We start from the raw sequence: 22,599 nt of genomic DNA, 5'->3' as shown, positions 1-22,599 counted from the left end.
CTCCAATCCCCAACATATTTTTTCCTATTATCTGAATAAATCTTATTCACTTCTCAGGTCTTCATCTCTATTAAGATTTCTCTTCCTGGTTCCTCACCCCAGATAGCAGTAGGTGCATTTGCTTATAGTCTCTCACAGCACCCCTTCCTTCACCTATCATGCACATAACCACACTTTGTCTAGCACATAATAGATGCTCAATGATTGAATTGATTTCTACTCTAAGTAATGTTGCAAGCATTTTAAAAAAAATTTGATACAACAGCCTAAGCAATGAATGAACAAAAAAGCATTTATCTGTAGGAGAAATATATAGCTGTGTGAAACGTATAAGCCTTAGTTCACTAAATATTTAGAAACAGATTTTCAGGAGTAAAAGAATAGTCTTCATAAATTATATGAAATGCTGACAAAACTAATCCCATTTACTGGTTTATTTTCAATTCTCTCTCTCTCTCTCTCTCTCTCTCTGTCTCTTTTTTTTTTTTTTACTGTAAATACTTCTCTTAAATCCGAGACCTAAATAAAACACATTTGAGCACCTTATTCATGATCAATGAATTAACAATTATATATTGTTAGTTATAACAGTATAACCTTCTTCCACCCCCAATGTCCTATCCTCAATTTATCTGAATAAATCTTATTCAACTTTCAAGTCTCAGCTTAAATATCATCTCTTCTAATAAGCCTTCTGTCACTTGCTTCCCCCACTTCAGACTGTGGGGGAAGGAAATACAAGAAAGCTTATTTTGGGGGAAAAAAAGGAATTTTAATTCAGTCATTGCTATAAAAATAAAATTTGCATAAAGATTAAAAATCTAGTCTCTGGGGCACCTTGGTGGCTCAGTCGGTAAAGTGTCTGCCTTCAGCCCAGGTCATGATCCCAGGGTCCTGGGCTCAAGTCCCACATTGGGCTCCCTGCTCATCAGGGAGTGTGCTTCTCCCTCTCCCTTTGCCCCTCCACACTGCTTGTGCTCACTCTCTCTCTTACTCTCTCTCTCAAATAAACAAATAAAATCTTTTAAAGAATAAAAAAATGAAAAAGTCCAATTCCTGAATTCGTATCACTTATCCTATTATATAAAGAAAAACTTAACTGAAATGGTTTAAGTTAGTGAAATCGTGACTTCCCTGTTTCCAGAAGTACTCAAGCAAAGGGACATGAACTTCAGAGGTTGAATGAGATAAACTTGGGTCCACTTCAACTCCAGTCATAGATAACTTTTTTCAGGTTCTATCTGTAGAAGTGCCTAAACAAGCCCAAAGTCTCAAAAATAAATGCTTAAAAAAAAAGTCCTATGCTATTTATTTAAATTAAAATGTTAATATATATTTAGCACACATAGAAAAAGTGGAAGTGGCAAATAAACTATTGAGAAATGACAGTGCACTAATGCAAGATACAAAGAAAATAATGGTTTCTACCCAAAAGACATGAAATAAAGCTTTAAAATGCTACTTAAAAGAAAAATGAATGGCCTTTTACATTTAAAATGTTTAATAGGAAGACATTACCTTTTACCCAAACCCACATCCTCCCCAAATGAAATTACTGTTGCCTTCAAATCACTTTCCCTAATAATTGCAATCTATGGTATTAAGTCAAAGGATATCAAGAGTTTTATAAATAAGGTAATTTCTAAGCCATGAGATGCAAAAAAATTACAAAAGAATCACAATTGTATTGAAAACTCTAATTGGGTATTATCTATTGCCTTGCTACTTTTTTTTTTATAACTTTTGGGACTTCATCAAGATCAAAAGCTTCTGCACAGCAAAGGAAACAGTCAACAAAACAAAGAAGCAACCCACAGAATGGGAGAAGAGATTTGAAAATGACACTACAGGCAAAGGGGTGATATCCAAGATCTGTAAAGAACTCCTCAAACTCAACACACACAAAACAGATAATCATGCCAAAAAATGGGCAGAAGGCATGAATAGACACTTCTCCAAGGAAGACAAGCAAATGGCTAACAGACACATGAAAAAATTGTTCATCATCATTAGCCATCAGGGAGATTCAATTCAAAACCACATTGAGATACAACCTTACACCAGTTAGAATTGCCAAAATTAACAAGATAGTAAACAACATGTGTTGGAGAGGATGTGGAGAAAGGGGACCCCTCTTACACTGTTGGTGGCAATGCAAGTTGGTACAGTCATCTTGGAAAACAGTGTAGAGATTCCTTAAGAAATTAAAAATAGAGCTACTCTATGACCCTGCAATTGCACTACTGGGTATTTACCCCAAAGATAGAGATGTAGTGAAAAGAAGGTCCATCTGTACCCCAATGTTCATAGCAGCCAATGGCCACAGTCACCAAACTGTGGAAAGAACCAAGATGCCCTTCAACAGACGAATGGATAAAGAAGATATGGTCCATATATACAATGGAGTAATATGCCTCCATCAGAAAGGATGAATACCCAAATTTTGTATCAACATGGATGGGACTGGAAGAGATTATGCTGAGTGAAATAAGTCAAGCAGAGAGAGTCAATTATTATATGGTTTCACTTACTTGTGGAGCATAAGGAATAACACAGAGGACACTGGGAGATGGAGAAGAGAAGTGAGTTGGGGGAAATAGGAGGGGGAGACAAACCATGAGAGAATCTGAGAAACAAACTGAGGGTTTTGGAGGGGAGGGAGGTGGGGGCTGGGTGAGCTTGGTGGTGGGTACTATGGAGGGCATGCATTGCATGAAAGGGAAAAAAAAAAAACAATGAAAGTAAGTAAGTCTTTAAAAGCCATATAATTTAGTGTGTAAAAATTTTGAAATTATAAAATTAAAAAATGACTTCCTTCACACTGAAAAAAATAAAGCAAAATATTTATAACCCTGCTATCTAAAGGAAAAAGATTTTAGTAATTCTCTGACTATAAAAGTAATACATTTTTTCAAGATAATTTGGAAAAAAGAATAATATGTCAAGAATAGAATAATAAATAAGTATCCATAAATTTCTATCAGCCGAAATAAACCATTGTTAATATTTTGTTCTCTTCTTTCATTTGTTCTATGCATGTGTGTGTACAGCTGAGATATACACCTGTGTATACATATTTAATTAGAGTGGAATTAAATTGTTTTATATTTTGCTTTTTCCATTTAAAATTATATTATATACATTTTCCTATTTCATTATATTCTTTCAAAAGTAACATTTTTTTTTTTTTATTTGACAGACAGATCACAAGTAGGCAGAGAGGCAGGCAGAGAGAGAGGGGGAAGCAGGCTCCCTGCTGAGCAGAGAGCCCGATGCGGGGCTCGATCCCAGGACCCTGAGATCATGACCTGAGCTGAAGGCAGAGGCTTTAACCCACTGAGCCACCCAGGCGCCCCTCTTTTAAATTTTTAAATATTATCATGAACATAAATTTCTGCATTTCCCCGATTCTTCCCTTTAGATAAGGTTCTAGAAATGGAATTACTAGGAAAAAGGGTGTGAATATTTTCTGAGAGGGAACAATTTTCTATTTTTTGTTTATTCAATTCATCCGTCATTCCATCATTTAAAAAAAAAAAAAAAAAAGGTATCTACTGAGCATCTGCCAAGAGGCAGGCACTGTGCCAGAAGCTGAAGATACAGTTCTGAAAGGAGACAGTGATCCTGCTTCACAGAGATGGCAGAATCTAGAAGATAGTATAGACAACCCAGTATTGTGGGAAGAGGTCTAGGGAGCCTCCTGTATGGAGGATTGGAGACAAAGAAAAAGTACCTGAGAATCTGAGATCTCAGGGTCAGAAAGCCTTCCTACAGAAACCATCATGTAACCTGACACCTGAGAATGTGCAGAAGTTAGCCAGAATGTGTGAGATTTGTGGGGAGGCAGTTTCAGGTAGAAGCAACAGCATGAGCGGCAGTTCTCCTGCTGGAACTACTGAAGGAAGTCAAGTATGATTAGATAGAGGTAGATGTGGTGGAAGTATGCAGGGGAGTAAGGAGGGGAAGGAACAATGTGAGGACACAAGAGATAAGACTTGAGTAGTAAAGAGGAGCAAGATAATTTATAGTTTTTCTAAGGAAAAATAAGAAGTTGCAGTTGTGTCCTAAAAGTCTGGGAAGTTTTGGGTTTTTAAAAAAGATTTTATTTATTTATTTAAGACAGAAAGCATGCTTGCACTTGAGCTTGAGCAGGGTGAGCAGCAGAAGGTGGGGTGGGGGGAGAGAATCTCAAGCAGATTCCCTACCGAGTGTGGAGCCCTATGCAGGGCTTGATATCAGACCATGAGATCAGCACTGGAGCCAAAACAAGATCAGACCCTTAACCCACTGAGCCATCCAGAAACCCCCTAAAAGTCTGGAAAGTTTTAAGAAATGGAGTAACAAAACAGAAGGTAGAAAGATCAATTAGGAAAAGGATGAGAATTGAAGTCATATAAAACTTTTCATTTTTAAGGTTACTGGATTGACAGAGAACTGCACAAATTCAACCACATAGCATATTTTGAATTTGTCTGAGCATTTCTGGAGTGGATAAAGAAACAGGCTGAATATCATCAGGTAGTACAGATTCTAAAGCCAGACTGTCCAGGTTGAAATTCCAACTCTTCCATCTACTAGTTTTGTGAAACTGGACCGATCTAAGATCCTAAGAGTAACACATCTCGCAGCCTTGTCACGAACGTTAAATGAGTAAATAATTGTAAAGCGCTAGAATGGTACGTGGCACATAATTAGAGCGCTATGTGCTCACTAGTACTATTTCACAAGAAAATAGTACTTAAGGATATTGAGAATTAAGTATAAGGATAATTATACTTAATCACACACTGTATATCAGTTTCTTCAAATACTGCTTTTCTAAAAGGTGTAGCAAAATAGTTCTCAAATTATTTACATGGAAATAGGGTTTCACAGTCACATCAGTCTGAACAACACTGAATTAAATAAAATTAAACAGCTTCTTTATTGCAGAACATCTCAGAGCCCTTAACATGCCAAAATAAATTGTATGCAACAAAATTAAGGAGTATTGAACTAAAACCCGAAGTATAAAATAAACATCCATGAGCCCACAGTTATATAATAAATAAATGGGGGGGGGGAGGGAGGCGACTCTTCCATGCAGAAACACCAAATAATTTCTGCACAGACTTCCACCTCACGGAGATGGAACATAAATGTCTCACCTTACATGTGAACCATAAATAGTGACTTCCTCCAAAGAGTACAGTATACAAGGGGGTGGGGACCGAAAAGTGACTTTGCAGTGGGGCAGCCCCACAAATACTACCCAAGGCAGTAGAGCCAGGTCAGCAACAACAGTGCCAACCATGTCAACAGTATAAACCCTGATGTGATATGAGGAACATAAAGGGCACTTTCTATCTGTGGTCCTCCTCCAAAAACCTCCCCCTGCAGTCTAATCATGAGAAAAACATCAGACAAATTCCAATAGGGGGATATTCTACAAAATACCTGACCAGTACTTCCCAAAACTGTCAAGGTCATCAAAAACAAGGAAAGTCTGAGAAACTGTCATAGCCAACAAGAGCCTAAGGAGACATAACAAAGACATGACAAACAAATGTAATATGGTATCCTGGAACAGAAAAAGGAAGGTTAAAACTAAGGAAATACAAATAAAGTATGACCATTAGCTAATAGGGGAGACTAGGTGTGGAATCTATTGGAACTCTATAATATCTTCTTAATTCTGTAAATCTAAAACTCTTATAAAAAATCAAGTCTATTAAAAAATCATAAAGTAAGTTGTGATTCTAGGAGTGAAAGGAACAGCACAGGGAATATAGTCAACGGTACCGCAACAGCAGTGTATGATGACAGATGGCAGCTACGCTTCTGGTGAGCATCGTGATGTGCATAGAGTCATCAAATCACTATGGGATACACCCGAAACTATGCTCAACACCTGAAACTAATGTAACATTGTGTGTCAATTATACTTCAATAAAAAATAAATACAAATAAAAACCATGAATTTTTAATCAATTAATTAATTAATTAATTAAACTGTATTCACCAAGAGGAAGGCGGTATGGGCCTCAATTTCCAAACTCATTTGTCCATCGAACCCTTTTTTGTGGAGCATCTCTCAGGGCTAGTATTCAGCAGAAAACCCTCTGGGAAATGCTGATGCACTATAAGAAACCTCTTTCCCTCATCAACCCAGAAAACTGAACACCAATCTAGCTTGCCAAAACCTGTAGAAAGTTGATTTACATCCAACTCTGAAGACACAAGAGCAGAGAAAAGTTCAAATAACTCATGAAACTTTAATAGAAAAAAAAAAAATCAATTTTTTCCAGGCTCCAGTTCCAATATATTTTCTGCTGACTTGTTTAATGAATAAAAGTAGAAGGAAATACTGATTTTTTTTAAAGTTCTTTTTGATTGTAAAGAGCAAAGAACAACTTAATAAGGAACCACCTATGCCCACGTCCTCCCTAGTGCTCCTACAGAATGTTTTAGCCAGCTCCCCCATAGCACATAGTACTTTCTACCTTACGCTCCAACTATTTATGCCCACGTCTTCTTTCAATGATTAAACCATGAGTTACCCATAGGCAGAATCTTTATCTAATTTCTTTCTTTCTTTTAAGATTTACTTATTCATTTGAGATAAAGAGGGAGAGACGGAGAGCGAGCTGAGGGGAAGGGCAGAGGGAGGCAGAGAGAGAAACCTAAGCGGACTTGACACTGAGCATGGAGCACAGCATGGGGCTCAATCTCACAACCCTAAGATCATGACTTGAACTGAAACCAAGATTTGGATGCTTAACCGACTGTGCCACCCAAGTGCCTTATATCTAGTTTATTTCTGAATCTTCATAGCACATAGTAGAGTGTCTTTTAGCAGGCATTCAGTAAAGATCTTTTAAATGAATATCACAATAATTGGTAGAAGAGATGACAAGCACCTTTACTATTAATTTGACATAAACTTCCCAAGTTTTTGCTACTTAAAGGTCAGTATGCTAGATGTAATGGGTATACAAAAATGTTTTTAAATTGTTACTGCTTCCAAGAGGCTTATAACAAAAGCCAAAAAGATGTACATAGAAATTGTTCTAACAGAACACAATTTGTGATAAGAACTGTAAAATGACAGTGTGCTACAAGAGTCTAAAAGAGGGAGAGGTCCTTTTCAATGGGGATGATAACTATCACAGAGAAGAATGTCCTCTGAGCTGACCCTCACAAATTAGATGGATTTTCATAATGCTAAGCAGGCAGAAAGAGCTTTCTGGGACAAGAAAAAGAAATGAGGAAAGTGTTAAAAGATGCAAGAGGAAAAGGCAAAATGATTCACTTGGAAGGGCACACAGAACAGTTATAAGAAAGTAGAGACTAATAAAGTGGAAGGGGAAGCTAGGGACAAACAGTAAAATTCTTAAATGTTGAGCTTTGGAGTAGGAACTTGTTAGGCATTGGTAGTCACTGAAGAGTTGGGAGAAGGTAGTGAGATACATTATAAGGTTTCACCTGCTTGTACCTAAAATTAATTATAGTAAGAGTATATATGATGATGGGGAGGGAGACAAGTTGAAAATCAGGAGGTGTAAGAATAAGACAAGGATGTGAATTAACGTTTGAAACAAAGCTAGCACTCGTCCTCCTCATCATCTCTGTGATCACCATGGTAGTGGTCTTGATGATAAAAAGGAAGAAGAGGCTATAAGACTATGGGAAGAAATAATTTGTAGAACTTAATGACTATTTGGATATAGAAAACAGAGATCAAAGATATTTCAAGTCTAAATTACTATAGTAATGATAAATTAATAGAAATAGAAGGTCAGAAAGAGATGCTCATCTTAGGAACAACGTAATAAATTCAGTTTTAGACAAGTTGATTTTGACCTCACAGAAGAAATGCACAGTAGATAGTTGATTATAGAGGGTTAGAGGCAAAAAAGATGTGGCAGCAAAGAAGAGGGAAGCTGTGGAAATCTGAATGAGATGACCTGAATGTTCTTAATAAACTAAGTGGCAAATATTAAAAGCATTTAAACATTTAAAATGAGAGAGAAGTAGAATTAGGGGCTACACCAGCATGAAAAATTCTGGGAAAATCTAACCGGAAAGAAGGTAAGGCATGACGAATAATAAAATAATTGACAAGCAGCGAAATGAATCCACTGAAGGACAAATAAATGGATTTGGAACTAAACTGATGGTAAATACACAATTCATGTGACTTTCCTAAGTAATTCCACAGTTAGGGAGAAGAAAGCAGATGACAGAAGGAGCCATAGGCTGGGGACTGGAAAGGCAGACAGAACAGAAGTCAAACGGGGCAAGAGGCGATGAGGTGCAAGGGGGCACACTGATGGAGTGATACTTACGCCATTCAGACTAATGAGCTTTTGTGCAAAGAGGAGAGAACGGTCTATACAACAGGGAGCTTAAGAACTAGATGACTCTGCGAGAACAAGTAAAAGAAGATAGGCAGACACTAACTGGTAGAGGACGTATTTAGTGTGACTACAGTTAAAGAATCAATTATTTCAACAAATCGTGTTCCACGGGCTAAGCACTGTACCGGATGCCGAGAATTAAAAAACACAATCCCTGCCCTTAAAGAATGAAAAATGTGGTACGGGGATTGACAAGGTTCCTGTAAAAAGACAAGTGGCAAACATTTTAGACTTTGCAGGTCTTAAGGTATCTATGCAACTACTAAACTCTGACATTGTTGTGTGAAAGCACCCACTGACAATGTGTAAATAAATGAACAAGACTATTTTCCAATAAAATATATTTTATTAATTCCTATAATTTTCATGGGTCACAGATACTATTATTCTGCGGGCTTTTCAGCCAGTTGAAAATGTAAAAGGAAACAGTCTTAGCTTGCCAGCTGTACAAAAATGGGCGGCAGGGCAGATCTGGCCCAGGGGCTGTGGTGTACCAACCCAAGTTAGTGGGTAAGTCTGGAAAGAAAAGAGAGGAGTAGCATAATATATACACAATACATATACTTACCCATCATACGTGTTCTCAGCAACTGCAGTGGGCTTGAAGAATGGACCTATTATTTACCTCTACCACTTCTTTTCCATCATGATAGGAAAACAACTTTAGTAACTTCTTTCTCACACTTAATATGCTAAAACTGATACTTTCTCCAAACCCTTTGGAAATTTTCAAATTTCACCAAAAAAATATTCATACCCAACCTTTTTACTTTTTTGAGTTTATATCTTTATAACAAAAGAGCAAACTATCTTTTCACACATGTATCATTTAATGATTAAGCTTCATGACTTATCAACTGTCTGATTGCTAGACCTAAAGGTACCACCCAGAGATAAGAATATATTACATATTTCCTCAAATATCTTCACGTTATTGCTTCCTTTCACCATCTGATTTTGAGAGCTTTTTAAATGAAAATAAAAGTTGAGAAATAAAAGAGCTGCCTCACATCCACTGCTTGAATGATGATAACTCAAAGCAGCAGATTATTTCCCAGGAGCGAAACGAACCACTACGATAACTGAGGTTGAGTTGAGTGATGGGTTCATGGAAGTTCTTTGGGATATATTTGAAATTTTTCATGATAATCTCTGAGACTATGATCGAGAAAGGTCCACTTTGTGGTGCCCATTAAACACCTTGACAGTGGCAGAGAGTCACACTCAGTGCCTTGAGGAAGGGTCACAGAGGCTACCTCAGAGGCTACCTTATAGGCTACCTCATAGGCAGGTGCACGAGGCCCTGCTGAGGTGAAAAACAGTCTAGAGGTCAAGGGCATGTGACAGAACGTGTTTCTATTTTAACAGTTCTTTACAGTTTTCTGTGTAAAATCATTTCATTTTTAAAGTGAATTTTAGTTGTTTCAGCCCATTTTAGACAGCAGGTTCATTTAAGTTCCATGACAGAATACAGTTAGTAAATAGCAGCCTGCTGTGAGAACAAACCAATTTCAAATACAGTATCAGTATCATTGGCTTCAAAAGCCAATATTTCAAAGGAAGAGTGAATCAGTTCATTCCCATCTCATTCTTTTACTGTCACAGAGCATGAGAAATAAATGGTCACATAATACTTTTATCACATTTACAATTTTAGGCCAGTATGGAACATTATTTTTTCTCCTTCTACTCAACATTTTCAGGATAACTGTAGTTATGTACGTGTGCTTCTTGGTTACTGAAAGTAAAAAGGAAGAGCATGTAAATACTATTCAGATTGCTGGAGTGGGTCCTACCCAGGCTACTATACAATGAATAATATATACTCCTCATGTCCATAAGGATCTTCCATTCTGTATTATATAACTTGGCATGGAAAATAAAATTAAAATGAACGATAGCCAACCTGAGCTTTCCTCATGTAAACCAAAGGTTCTTTCAGATGTTCAGGAGGTGCAGCAGGGTGACTAGGTAAAGGAAACCTATGGACAAAAAGAGGCAGCTAAATATTGTGCATTACCTTGATAACTAATTAATTTTCTTTGTTAGAAATTACTTACCTCTGTGGTCCATGTCATAAGTGAACTAGAATATCTGTTAGCAATATTGTGTCACAATTGCACAGCAACATTATAAAGCATTCTTATCCTACTAGTATTGTAGTTTTAGATTAGAAATTTAATCACTTGTTAAAAGTTGAATTGCACAATAATCTGAATTCATAATTTGAGGTAATTTTAAAATCACTGAGCTTTGTAAATGCTCATGTAAAAATTGTCAGAGCTGTTACTTTTAGCATAAAAATATTGTAACATTTAGAGGAATTTTTTAAGGCTGAAAAAAAATCCATGAACTTACTAACATATCAACTGTTTTCATTTCTCCCAATTTCCTTTTCAATATGATTATATATTTTTTACATAGTTGAAATGATAATATAAATACTATCTTTCAAAAGAGCCATGTTCTAATATATAATCCATGAATTTAATAAAATTTTAAAATGTTAATGTCTTATGGATTCTGTTTTCTATGTAACTTCATATTCATATTCAAAATATATTGTTTTTATTAAGAAAACATTTATTCAACAAATATTTGAGCCATTCTAGGTACTAAGTATACAGTGGCAATCGAGACAATATCCCCTGTTCTCATATACCCAACATTCTAGTGAAGAAAGACAGTCAATAATTATAAAAAGAAACAAATTAATATAACAATATCAGATAGTAATACATGCCATGAGGAAATGAGAGTGGGGTAATGAAATAGAAGTGATTTGGAAGGGAAGGTGTCTACGGGAGCTAATACTTGAACTAAGACATAAGTGAGAAGGAGCCAACCATACAAAGATCTAGGGGAAGATCATTCCAGGCAAGAACATTTCAGGCAAGACCCTGAGTTAGGAACATTTAGAATGTTTAAAAATCAGAAAAAGCCAGAATGGTTGGAATATAATGATTGAGACACAGAGTGACATGAAATCACAGAAAGCACAATGGGAAAACATAACAGTTCAACAGTTACTTAGAGATTCCAGTCTCTTTCATAGGAACAAATAACTCCTATAGAAATTAGTCTTAACACTTGTACCTACAGCAAAGCAACCATGTTCCAATACTCAAGAACCATACACTGAATTTTCGAGAAATGTCTCATCCAAAGTGGGACACCAACACATAAAGTGTTTATGATATACCCAGCTTAATTATACTTATCCCAGGACTTAAGAATAAAATGCTCAAACGTCCAAAGGAAACACATCTGGAATAGAAAAAGCAACTTGTTCAATCCAATCTCTAAAACAGTTTCACTAACTAATTATTTCTAGCTAATTGTTTTTTCCACTAAAATCTATACTCCATGTATCTAAATAAATCATCTTTCCCCATTCACAAATGAAAAAAATACTGAACCTCAGTTTTCTCTTCTGTAAAATGGTTGTAATAAAAAATTCCACAATCATAGATTGTTGTGAAGATAACATTCCATAAGGCAATGTATTTAAAGTGCTTAGCACAGTGCTTACATAAATATGATTTAATCATGTAAATTACCTATTAAATATTAACTATTAACATAACAATAATTAAATAAGCTTGACCCCATGATCCCAAGATCATGACCTGAGGCAAAACCAAGAGTCAGTCACTTAACAGACTGAACCACCCAGGAGCTCCAATTAAGTAGTCAATATGAAGGGGAAGAACTAACCTAGCCTACAATTACAGTTTCAGGTAAATAATAGAATACAAAATTTTTTCTCTCTCTTTTAAACAAGAATTGGACAAAAATCTTTGTCATGTTTTCTAAAATGAAGTTAACAATTTTCATGTATCATCTGTATAGTTCATGTGTTTACACCTTTATTAGGTAAGAGCATATTTTTTTTACTTAACCTAGTGAATTCTTCTACTCTACTTTTTGCGTTCTTCACTTGTCCATCTAATGATTTCTGCCAATGAAAAATGCAACACAATATACTAAGTCCACTTTATTCTTCAGATTTATGTTAGTGGAAACACTTCTTCTCCACCCTGGATGTGTCCTTCCCTGTGAAAAGAGCTCCATTACTGTAACATTCTTGGCCTCTCTCTAGGGCTTTACTTGTTATACCACAGAAGAGGTATAGTGCCTTATCCAACTTTTAAATTTTGGGATAATAAACTGACCATGCTCACCAATGTTATCTAACTAGAAAGTAAGTCTATTTAATTCTGGAGTTCAGTTAAAGGACTCATTTTGCTTTTGCATTAAGCTATGTCCTCTTATCTAGTCTTCACCAGTAATAAAAGTATAATTTTGATCACCCATTTGCCTTTATGTTTTATCTTATTTCTCAATTTCTGCAGAACCCAAGTGAGTAAAAAAGGTATTACTTACTCCTTCAAAAATCCCAACAACTTATTAAAAAATATTTATTTAATGTCTATTGTTAGGATACTGAAAATAAGACAATGAATGAAATATTGTCCTTCCCATCAAGTAAAAAGGCACTCACTGTTCACTCACAGAACAATTTTCAGGAATGGATTAGACAAAAATAGCAATCACCAGTAATATCTCCTCAGATGAGAATTCACTGTTTGTAATTACACAGAACCAGATGCTTTTATTCCACCAGTACTGGACATAAAGACAAAGTTACAAGCTTTCTGTGTAATAGGCAAAGAGATAAATCACTATGTTCATATTAGTTTAAGTAACCTGTGCCATCTCTATACACACTGTACATTTAAGACCTTACTTATCATGATAAACATCTATTCCTTGGTGACTAGTACCAGGGGTATGGTCACAGTCAACTTCCATTAACAGATAGCACTTAAATATAGTATTATTTAAGAATTTGTAAAGCTGTTGGGAAAATGGTGATAAGCAAAGAAGTAAATACTAGTTTTTAAAATGTGGGTCTAAGCACAGGTCCACAGGCCTTCATCTGAGTCTCTTTATTTTTAAAAACAATCTTGATAAACTGGGTTATCTTGTTTCCTAGTTAACAGCAGATTAGAAGGGGCAATTATAAACAGAAGTATTAGAATCTAGAGAATGCTAGAGACATAAGTACATTGATAGCAGTAAAAAAAGAAAAGAAAAGAAAAGAAAAAGACATAAGAACTCCATTAGACTATAAGCTCCATGAAGGTAGGAATTGATTTCTTGTTCTATACTATATTCCCAGTGCCTAGCATAGTGCTAGCACATGGTAGGTGCTCAATGAATAAGTGATGAATAATGGGATATTGAATAAACTATAAAAGCTAACTCTAGATCTTTATTCTTTATAATAACAAATAGTTATATACACCTCAACACACTCTGAGTGCAAGTCCACATTAACAAAAACATTGATTTTTCCTAATGACACCAATTTTGGGAAAAAAAAAGGGTATCATATTTTATATTTAGAATGGTGCTTTATAAAGATAGAAAAAGAGTAATATCCAAAATGGCAATAATAAAAAGAATATTGATAAGCTTCAGTTATCTGAAATATTAGCTTAATTCCCTTACTATACTAGATAAATGAATTGTTAATATAAAAATATTGGTGTAAAAAACAACACTTATTAATTATTCATTCTCAGGCAAGACTTTGATTTTTAAATGTATTAACTTACATGAAATGTTATATAAATACTAATGAAAAATAACAATATAATGAGTGTACATAGCAATACTATATTCATTACTTACAAAGTAAATACAGCTAAACATAACAGTATCTCAAAATACGTAGGAAAAACTCACACACTCAGTTCACTATAAACAGCATTCTGAAGTTTCTTCTCCCAACCTATTTTTTAAAAAAGAATAAAATATATGAACATATTAGTTTTAAAAATAAGCATACAACATAATTAAATTTATCTCACTAAGACTCTAACATTATATTCATTTGTGGAAGAACTTTATCAATTGCCAATTGCTGTGTGTTATTAAGGAATTATTTCCTATACATTCACTCTGTTGGCAAATACTGAGTACAAAGTTATCAGTATGACACTATTATTTAGGTAAAACTATTGCACCATTTTCTCAAGATGGGAGAAATCCTTCTTCCATTGCTAAGGTACCCAATGAATACCAAAACAGTGCTGGCTACTGTACTACCAGTCTATCAGGAATGTACCAAGGAAGGGCAAGAAACAGCCAGGCACTTGACAAAGACTGATCATAAGCAATATAGTTACAACTAACTAGTCAATAAACTCCTAAAGAACAAAAACATCACTATGGGTATTGGAGAGGGCACGGATTGCATGGAGCACTGGGTGTGGTGCAAAAACAATGACTACTGTTATGCTGAAAATAAATTAAAAAATTAAAACAAACAAACAAACAAACAAAAAAACATTACTATGAGGTACCATCAGACCAGTGAGCTTGGCTGCTAACTACTTGAACTTTTCTGGGTAAGTAAACCACTTAACATCTCAATTTCCATGTGCAAAGGTTAGAATAGGGAACTTTTTCTTGTTCTAAAAGAAATCAGGATTTTCTTTTCTTTGAAAGGATAGAAAAGAGGAGGGGGAAAAAAGTATAGAAGGGAAAGAAGTATAGAAGAAAAAGAAGCCACAAATGAAAATAGAGAGGGCATGGGGTGCCTGGGTGGCTCAGTGGGCTAAAGCCTCTGCCTTTGGCTTAGGTCATAATTCCAGGGTCCTCGGGGAGCTTCCCTTCCTCTCTCTCTCTCTGCCTATTTGTGATCTCTGTCTGTCAAATAAATAAATAAAATCTTAAAAAAAAAAAGTAAAAGAGGAAGTGCTTAGCGAGGGGTCTCTTCATACATTCAGGATGTATTTTTATCAGGAAGTAAGCAGCATTCAGAACTGATTACTTTAATGCAGTGATTCCCACAGTGTTCCTGGATTTTTGCAGCATTTTATTGAAATATCTGAAAGTTCTAATTCTCCTCAAACAGAAACCTATCCAGCCACTGTTTCACAATTTTGAATAAGTAATTGGAAGTTTAAGGATAAAATATTCCCTCCAAATAAAGTATTTTCTTATTTTGCCTTAAGGAATTAGGGTGGGGGAGCAACTTACAAACCTGATATTTTAAAGAATTCCTTAATATCTTCTTTTAGTGACTGAAGTTTAATCTCAGGTCTCTGAAGACTGGCCTAATTTTAGAAAGAAGAAGAAAAAGAAGAAAGGAAAAGACAGAGGTCAAAAGGAAGCCATTGGGTTATTTGATATGAAGGAAAATTTTTAAAAAGGAGTGTCTAAATGTGCATACAATTTTAAAAATTCCTTTTTGAAACCAGAGCACTTTAGAATTATCTAGAATAGCTCTTAAGAGAGAAAACTTTTTCCACCTACTCTTAAAATACAGGATCTGTGATGGTACACTGCAGTCTAATACTTAACATTTTTACCTAGGATTTTTACCTTTGTGAATACTTAACATCTATTTTTCTAATAGGAAAAATACTTAAATTTTATAAATTCTCTTAATATTATATCAAACATATATGGTAGCATTTATACCTAATGACCAAAAACCCAGTTGCCTCCCTTATAAATAGATCTTCAAAAAGTGTCTTCCTCAATGTAAATGTCTTGCTCAATGCAAACCTTCATTTGCTATGCATACTTATGGAAAACACATAAAACTATTAGTTCACTAATGTCTCCTTTATCTTCAAGTGCATGCTTCCTATTCTGTTGGTTTTTCACACTGTAATTTTAACAAAAAGTAGTAATTTCTCCCATTTATAATGTCTTTGATTATTTTCAAAGTGTTGCTCTTTTACCTAGTTCTTTTTATCAAATTCTAAAAGTCTATTCCTTAAGAAGGTATTAATATTAGAATAATTCATGATTAGCATTTTAAACCTAAGAAATAAAAAACTGATCTTATCTTCCACTCATACTTTGTTCCTTCTCTTCTATTTCTTAATCCTCATCTATGAAATCACCATGCACCAGATCTTCTAAGTCAGAAATTTCAGTTATTCTTGATTCCACTTTAACTCCACAAAGATTCAATCCCTTTCTGGGAAGATGGCATTGGAAGCAGTGAGTTATTTTTTGGTTTGGGTGGGTTTTGGGGTTTTGTTTTGTTTTGTTTTGTTTGTTTTGTTTTTTCATCTCCCTGATTTCCACATAGAAACAGACCAAGCAACTCAATAGGAAAACCCAAATCCCGTGGAAAATATTTACAAAACTTGATGATAAAACTTAAAATACAAACAGTTGGGGACAAACCAACAGCTACAGACCTGTATGGTATTAGCATTTGTGTAGGAAAAAGCAGAAGGAAGCAATGGGATATGTGATGGATGTGAAAACAGCAAGACCCCCAAAATAGCCAACACTGTTTTCACTGGAACATATCAAAGGCCAATTTTAGAACAGGAGCTAAAACTGAGAGGGGTTTTTGCCTAAGTGAATAAAGCAGATGAGGTCTGAAAAGACTGTGGCAGCCTAGCACCTATGAATTCTTGACACTGGCCAACCAGCACCCCTTTCCAGACAAGGCCATACTGAGGAGAAAATACTGATAGAGTAATAAAAATTGAGGATGACAGAGAACCAATGTATTACCTTGAAAATCAATAAATAAAGGAAAAGGCATGTATCTTATCTTTCCTATAGAAACTGCATCACAGGATAACTAAATAATAGATAAGGGGAAATGTCTCTTGATAAAAGTACTCCAGATAATAACTAAAACAGATGTAATGAATATAAACATTTTACAGCCCCTAATAAATTACTAATTCTAGGCATTGAGCAGAAACAGCTGTTAATAATGCAAAAAACAACCAGATATTATGTGCTTCTTAATGAACTTAACAAACACTCCACTGCTAATAGTTATGGCCAAAAGAATGACACCTCAGTCTGATCAAGCCCCTAGTCCAGCTGTCAATTTACAAGTCATACAAAGGACAGAGGACCATGTTAAGCTGCACCATGAGGGTACAATCAGAAAAATCCACAATAACAAGTTGTTCTAAAGGTCAAATGGCTCTCTTCTTCAGCTCATTAAGTATAAGGAAAACAAAGGGAAGGAGAAAACCTATAGATTCAAAAAGATATCAAAATAAACTTCTTGGGGCACCTGGGTGGCTCACTGGGTTAAAGCCTCTGCTTTTCGGCTCGGGTCATGATCCCAGGGTCCTGGGATCAAGCCCCACGTCGGGCTCTCTGCTCAGCGGGGAGCCTGCTTCCCCCTCTCTCTCTGCCTGCCTCTCTGCCTACTTGTGATTTCTGTCTATCAAATAAATAAATAAAATTAAAAAAAAATAAACTTCTTTAGCCATTCCTGGGTGGCTCAGTCGGTTAAGCAACTGACTCTTGGTTTAGCTCAGGTCATGATCTCAGAGTCACAGGATTCATCCCACGCCAGGCTTCACGTTCAGTCAGCTTGAGATTCTTTTCCCTTCCTTCTCCTTCCCCTCTGCTCCTCCTCTAGCTCACACAAGCCCTCTCAATCTCAAATAAATAAATAAATTTTAAAAAAAAAGTTTAAAAATAAAAATGTTTAAACTTTTTAAATTGGCAAGATCAAGTTAGATCTTGATCCCCTTGTGAGGGATCTACATTTGGTAAATAAAACTACCAAATTCAGGAAAGTGATTACCACAAAGATGAGACTGCTTGGGAGAGAGGAGTTTGTGATTGTGATGGGGTGGAGCAAACTGAGGGATCTGTGTGGCTGGCAAAGTTTCTTTTTTTTTTTTTTTTTTTACCAGAGTGGTTGTTACAAGTTCATTCATCTTATAACTGATTACATTATAGGTTTGTTTTATACAGTTTCTGTGTTTTATTTTAGGATAAAAAGCATCAAAAAAGAAAAAGAAAAATATGTTTCCCAATTTATTCCTTCTCTCCATTTTAAAGTCTCACACTTAAGCCTAAGTCCTCATCATTTCTCATTTGGATCACTGTAACAGCTTCCAAACCATGTCTTGCCAGTTCATTCAAATTGCAGTTACTCCCCACCTGGCATTTTTACACTCCCTTAGTCTACCTTCTTTCCTAGTATTTATTACCTCCTTATATGCCATATGATTAATGTATTTACTATATTTATTGGTATATTGTCTGTCATCCTAAATTATAAGTGATAAGCTCCACTAAAACAGATATCTTTGTCTTTCTGTTCACTGTTATAGCTCAAGTTCTTAGAATAGTTACTTTCACATAGTAGGTTATCAATAAATGTTTATTGAATAAATGAACAAATTTCTCCATTTATTAATCCATCCTCTGCCATTTTCTTCCTAAAACATAAGGCTTTCTTAACTGCAAATCTCCATAGCATAAATAAGAAATCTAAATTTTTCAACAGGGCACACTTGGCCCTTCACAATGTAGACCAGTTTCTCTCTCCAAATTCATCAGCTGCTCTTCCACGAAACTAACTATATCTTCTCTTTTCTCACACTTTCTCTCCCCAAGACACCCTGCTCTCTAGTCATAGTGAACTACATTCAATTATCCCCCAACTGTTACATATTTTAAGGTTTCCAGGCTTTTGTTCATGTTGCTCTTCAGATGCAAGTGCTCCCTCACCACCCTGACAAATACCTACTAGTTTCCAAGACACCTCTCAAATTGGTATTTGATTTATCCTTTATCAATTTGTTCCTATTACTTCCCCACAAAGGTAGTACAGTTCGTTCTTCTGTTACAGCACTCATCAGATTATATTGTAATTTCCAGCTTACCTATTTTTCTTTTTGACTCTTAAATTCAAAGGACCATGATTTCATTTTTGTATCTCAAGTATTAACTCAGTATTAACTGTTGCTTGGCAAAATTATATTGATCAAATCACATTCTATCCTTTTTATCTGGTTTTCACCCAAATAAACAAGGAACTTTATACAAGTTATTTTTAATTAAGGAGACTGGTTTTCAGTCTGTTATCCCTAGGATTTTAAAAGTTGCAAAACCTTGCTCATTATTCGAAAATATCAAAGCAAAAGGAAATAGGCTTTCTTTTACAAGTGTGTATTTGGAAATGACTCTAAGGCAGCAAAATTAAAAGAATTTTAAGAGAAAAAAATGGTTACTCCTTCTAAACATTTTCAGTATTTTAAGATTGCTAGACCTCCTAAATATAATTTTTAATCAAAGGCAAACCAAATTCATAATCATCAACATAATTATAAAAATCTTGAGAAATTTGGGGTGCCTGGGCAGTTCAGTTGGTTGGGCATCCAACCCTGATTTCAACTCAGGTCATGATCTCAGGGTCATGGGATTGAGCCCCATATCAGGCTCTGCACTGAGCATGGAGCCTGCTTGAGATTCTCTCTCTCCCTCTCTCTCTGCCTCATACCCCCACTCACACTCTCTTAAAAAAAAAAATTGACAAATTTGAAAATCAAAAACAGGCCAGTGACAGGAAGACAACATGGTAAGGCAGTTTTCATACATGTTTTAGCAGCATAACTATTTTTTCAAATGAAATCTGAACCCAATTAAAAACCTCACTATAAAAAAAAACCCTACTATATGAAACACATTGAAAGTGATACTAATAGACAATGAAAATGAGTATTCTCTCATTGCTAAGCTATAATTATGTTAGAAATCTGTAGATTTATTATGATATAGTTTCAATATCCAGTTTGTTTTTGTATTTTGTTTTGGTTGCTCAACATAAATAGTCTTAATACACAGAGATAAATGGTTGCACTTTTAATAGCCTTCTTGGCAATCTCAGCACACTCCCAAATTAAACTGCTGCAGGAACTCAAAAGAAGAGTACTTGGAAATATTTATTTTGAACACAAATCACTGAAGGGGCGCCTCGGTGGCTCAGTCGGTTAATCGGTTAAGCATCCACCTCTTGATTTCAGCTTAGGTCATGCTCTCAGAATTGTGGGACTGAGCCCTGTGTCAGTCCCCACATTCAGCTTGGAGTCTATTTGAGATTCTTTCTCTCCCTTTCCCTCTGCCTCTCCTCCCAATCACTCTCTAAATAAATAAATAAATAAAATCTTTTTAAAAAGAAAACAAATCATTGATATTAGTTTTCATAAATACAAAAATCAGATGCAGAGCTTCTTAGGCTTATGATTGCAGAACTACACATATCATGATATTACTACCATATGACGTGTCACTGGCTCACTAGTCCCACAATGTGGCAGTACACCAGGAAGGGAGACTCTGTTGAGCAGATGCACCTTCACTCTGCCTACTACCTGAAGCAATATCCTCACCTACACAATGAACCATGAGTGCACATCTGCAAATCCAAATATATTGAAAGATCAGTGCAGAATTATATCCTTCTTCATCGATGACACATTTATAAGTGTCTCTAATATATGAAGAGGATGAAAGGAACAGGTTTTTTCCCTGGGACTTATCTAGAGACAAGTTAATTTGGAAGCACAACAGTGGATTATGAAGTATTTAATATAGTAACAATGCATTTGAAAGAGTGGTGTTTCTTAATATACTTTTTAAATTAAGAATTTTTAAATAAATAGGACATTTTCTGAGTCCTTGGGTATAACAAAGCAAAATTTTAAAACTATTTGGGACTAAATGAGGATAGGATTTGGCATCAGAAGACCCTGAATTATCTCTCAACTTGATCAAGTAATTTAACCTCCCTGTATCTCAGTGTTCCTTACTTTTTTAACAGGGAAAGTAATACCTGAACTAGGTTATTGTGAGTCTTAAATAAAAAATTTTTCAAAGTTATTTTTAGTTGGGAAGTGCAGTGTAAATTAAAGTTGTGTTATAAAATATGAGATATCCAGATGACAATGGACTAAATGTAAAAGACTAGCAGAGGGAGTAACTAGAGATAGAGGTTTTTTAAACATTACAACAAAATTTAACACTTTCTTTAAACAAAACACCTCTAACTCACTATAAGAGCTGGTAAAAATATGATAAAAAATAAAATCCAGGGGTGGCTGGGTGGCTCAGTTGGTTAAGCATCTGCCTTCAGCTCAGGTCATGATCCCAGAGTCCTGGGATCAAGCCCCTGACCCCCAAGAGCTCTGCTCAGTGTGGATCCTGCTTCTCCCTCTCCCTCTGCCCGCAACCCCCCCGCACTGTTTGTACTCTCTCTCTCTCTGTCAAATAAATAAAATCTTAAAAAAAAAAAAAATATATATATATATATATATATATATGAGATCCAGCAAGCATGTACATTACCCTGCATATATTCATCACCCATTTATTTATGTTGACATTTCTGACATCCTTCACCATTCTGCACTCTAAAAACACATGACCGTCCCTGCCCCTGACACACACACATGAATTCAGTTTCTTTCTACTTCTACCAGAATAGTCTTAATCCAAGCATTAGCCACTAGCAATCTTAAATTTCTAAACTTCGTAAGTAAAGGAAACGAGAAGCAAAGTGGCTGATGTTGTGGCTGAGTCCAAGAAGCTGGGAGGTAACCTGAGACTAAATATTCCATGAAGTACAACCAGGGCCTAGCATGTCTAAAAAGGTGGTTCCAAGGATCATTTAACTCCCTTTAAAGACGTCCCATGCTCCCCACTTCTCACGATGCCTTCATGCAAATCCTGGACTTCATCTTTCTGTGTCTGAAGACTCACAGAATTTCAGGATTAAATGAAGCTACAGAGTTCTTCTAGGTCAGCTAACCACTTAATAAAACTCTTCTCCAAGTGGTTTTTCTAGCTTAGAAACTCTAACTTAGAAACTCTAAACTAGGGCAAGACTTAAGATGGCTGAGAAACAAGGAAACCCTGGGCTGTCTTCATCCCTCAAACACAGCTGGACCAACATCAAATCATTTTGAACAACTAGGAAATTAATCTGAAGATTAAGAAAATAATCTGTACAATTAGAGGGAGATGAAAGGTTCAGAGATGCGAATTGGGGGAGAGAAAAGCCATGGTGCCATAGAGGGAAGAGAGCCCTTTACATGGAGAGAAGTCACAGAAAGAGGGGAAGAGAACAGCAGGTAGGGTTCCTGCAAGATGCTGTGGGTGGGGATTCCTTGGGTCGCAGAGGGAGAGAACATGGTCCTTCCTGGAGTACATCTGGAAGAGTGTATCTTGCCTCTCCAAGGACAAAAGGCCCACCAGGTGCCACTGAGTAGCTGTTGAACAAGCTGGGACAAAGGTGCACTTAGAAGGCAGATAACTTGATCACCGTTTTTCTCAGTGCTTCACCATAGACTCCAGGCACCAGTGTGGACCTGCAACTGCTTTTCTGAGACAGAGAAGT

The 22,599-nt window shown here is 35.8% G+C and overlaps 1 protein-coding gene across 7 annotated transcripts in view; it reads right to left on the bottom strand.

Annotated features, from left to right (window-relative positions):
- TBC1D19 (TBC1 domain family member 19) overlaps positions 1 to 22,599 on the bottom strand; it is a 156,902-nt gene that overhangs the window by 105,184 nt on the left and 29,119 nt on the right. For 3 of the 7 annotated variants that reach the window (XM_047719058.1, XM_047719057.1, XM_047719059.1), the window contains 3 exons: positions 15,457 to 15,529; positions 14,154 to 14,199; positions 10,306 to 10,381 (listed from right to left, as the gene is read on the bottom strand). In XM_047719058.1, coding sequence (XP_047575014.1) covers positions 10,306 to 10,381; positions 14,154 to 14,199; positions 15,457 to 15,529 — 195 coding nt within the window. Of the gene's footprint in view, positions 1 to 10,305; positions 10,382 to 14,099; positions 14,200 to 15,456; positions 15,530 to 22,599 lie in introns of all 7 variants that reach the window. The other 4 variants (XM_047719061.1, XM_047719062.1, XM_047719060.1 and 1 more) reach the window with 4 other exon arrangements.

The sequence above is a fragment of the Lutra lutra genome, chromosome 2 (assembly GCF_902655055.1).
Source record: "Lutra lutra chromosome 2, mLutLut1.2, whole genome shotgun sequence".
In the NCBI taxonomy this organism is placed as follows: Eukaryota; Metazoa; Chordata; class Mammalia; order Carnivora; family Mustelidae; genus Lutra; species Lutra lutra.
The sequence above is the reverse complement of the archived record's forward strand: the minus strand, read 5'-3'. Positions and strand labels throughout refer to the sequence as shown.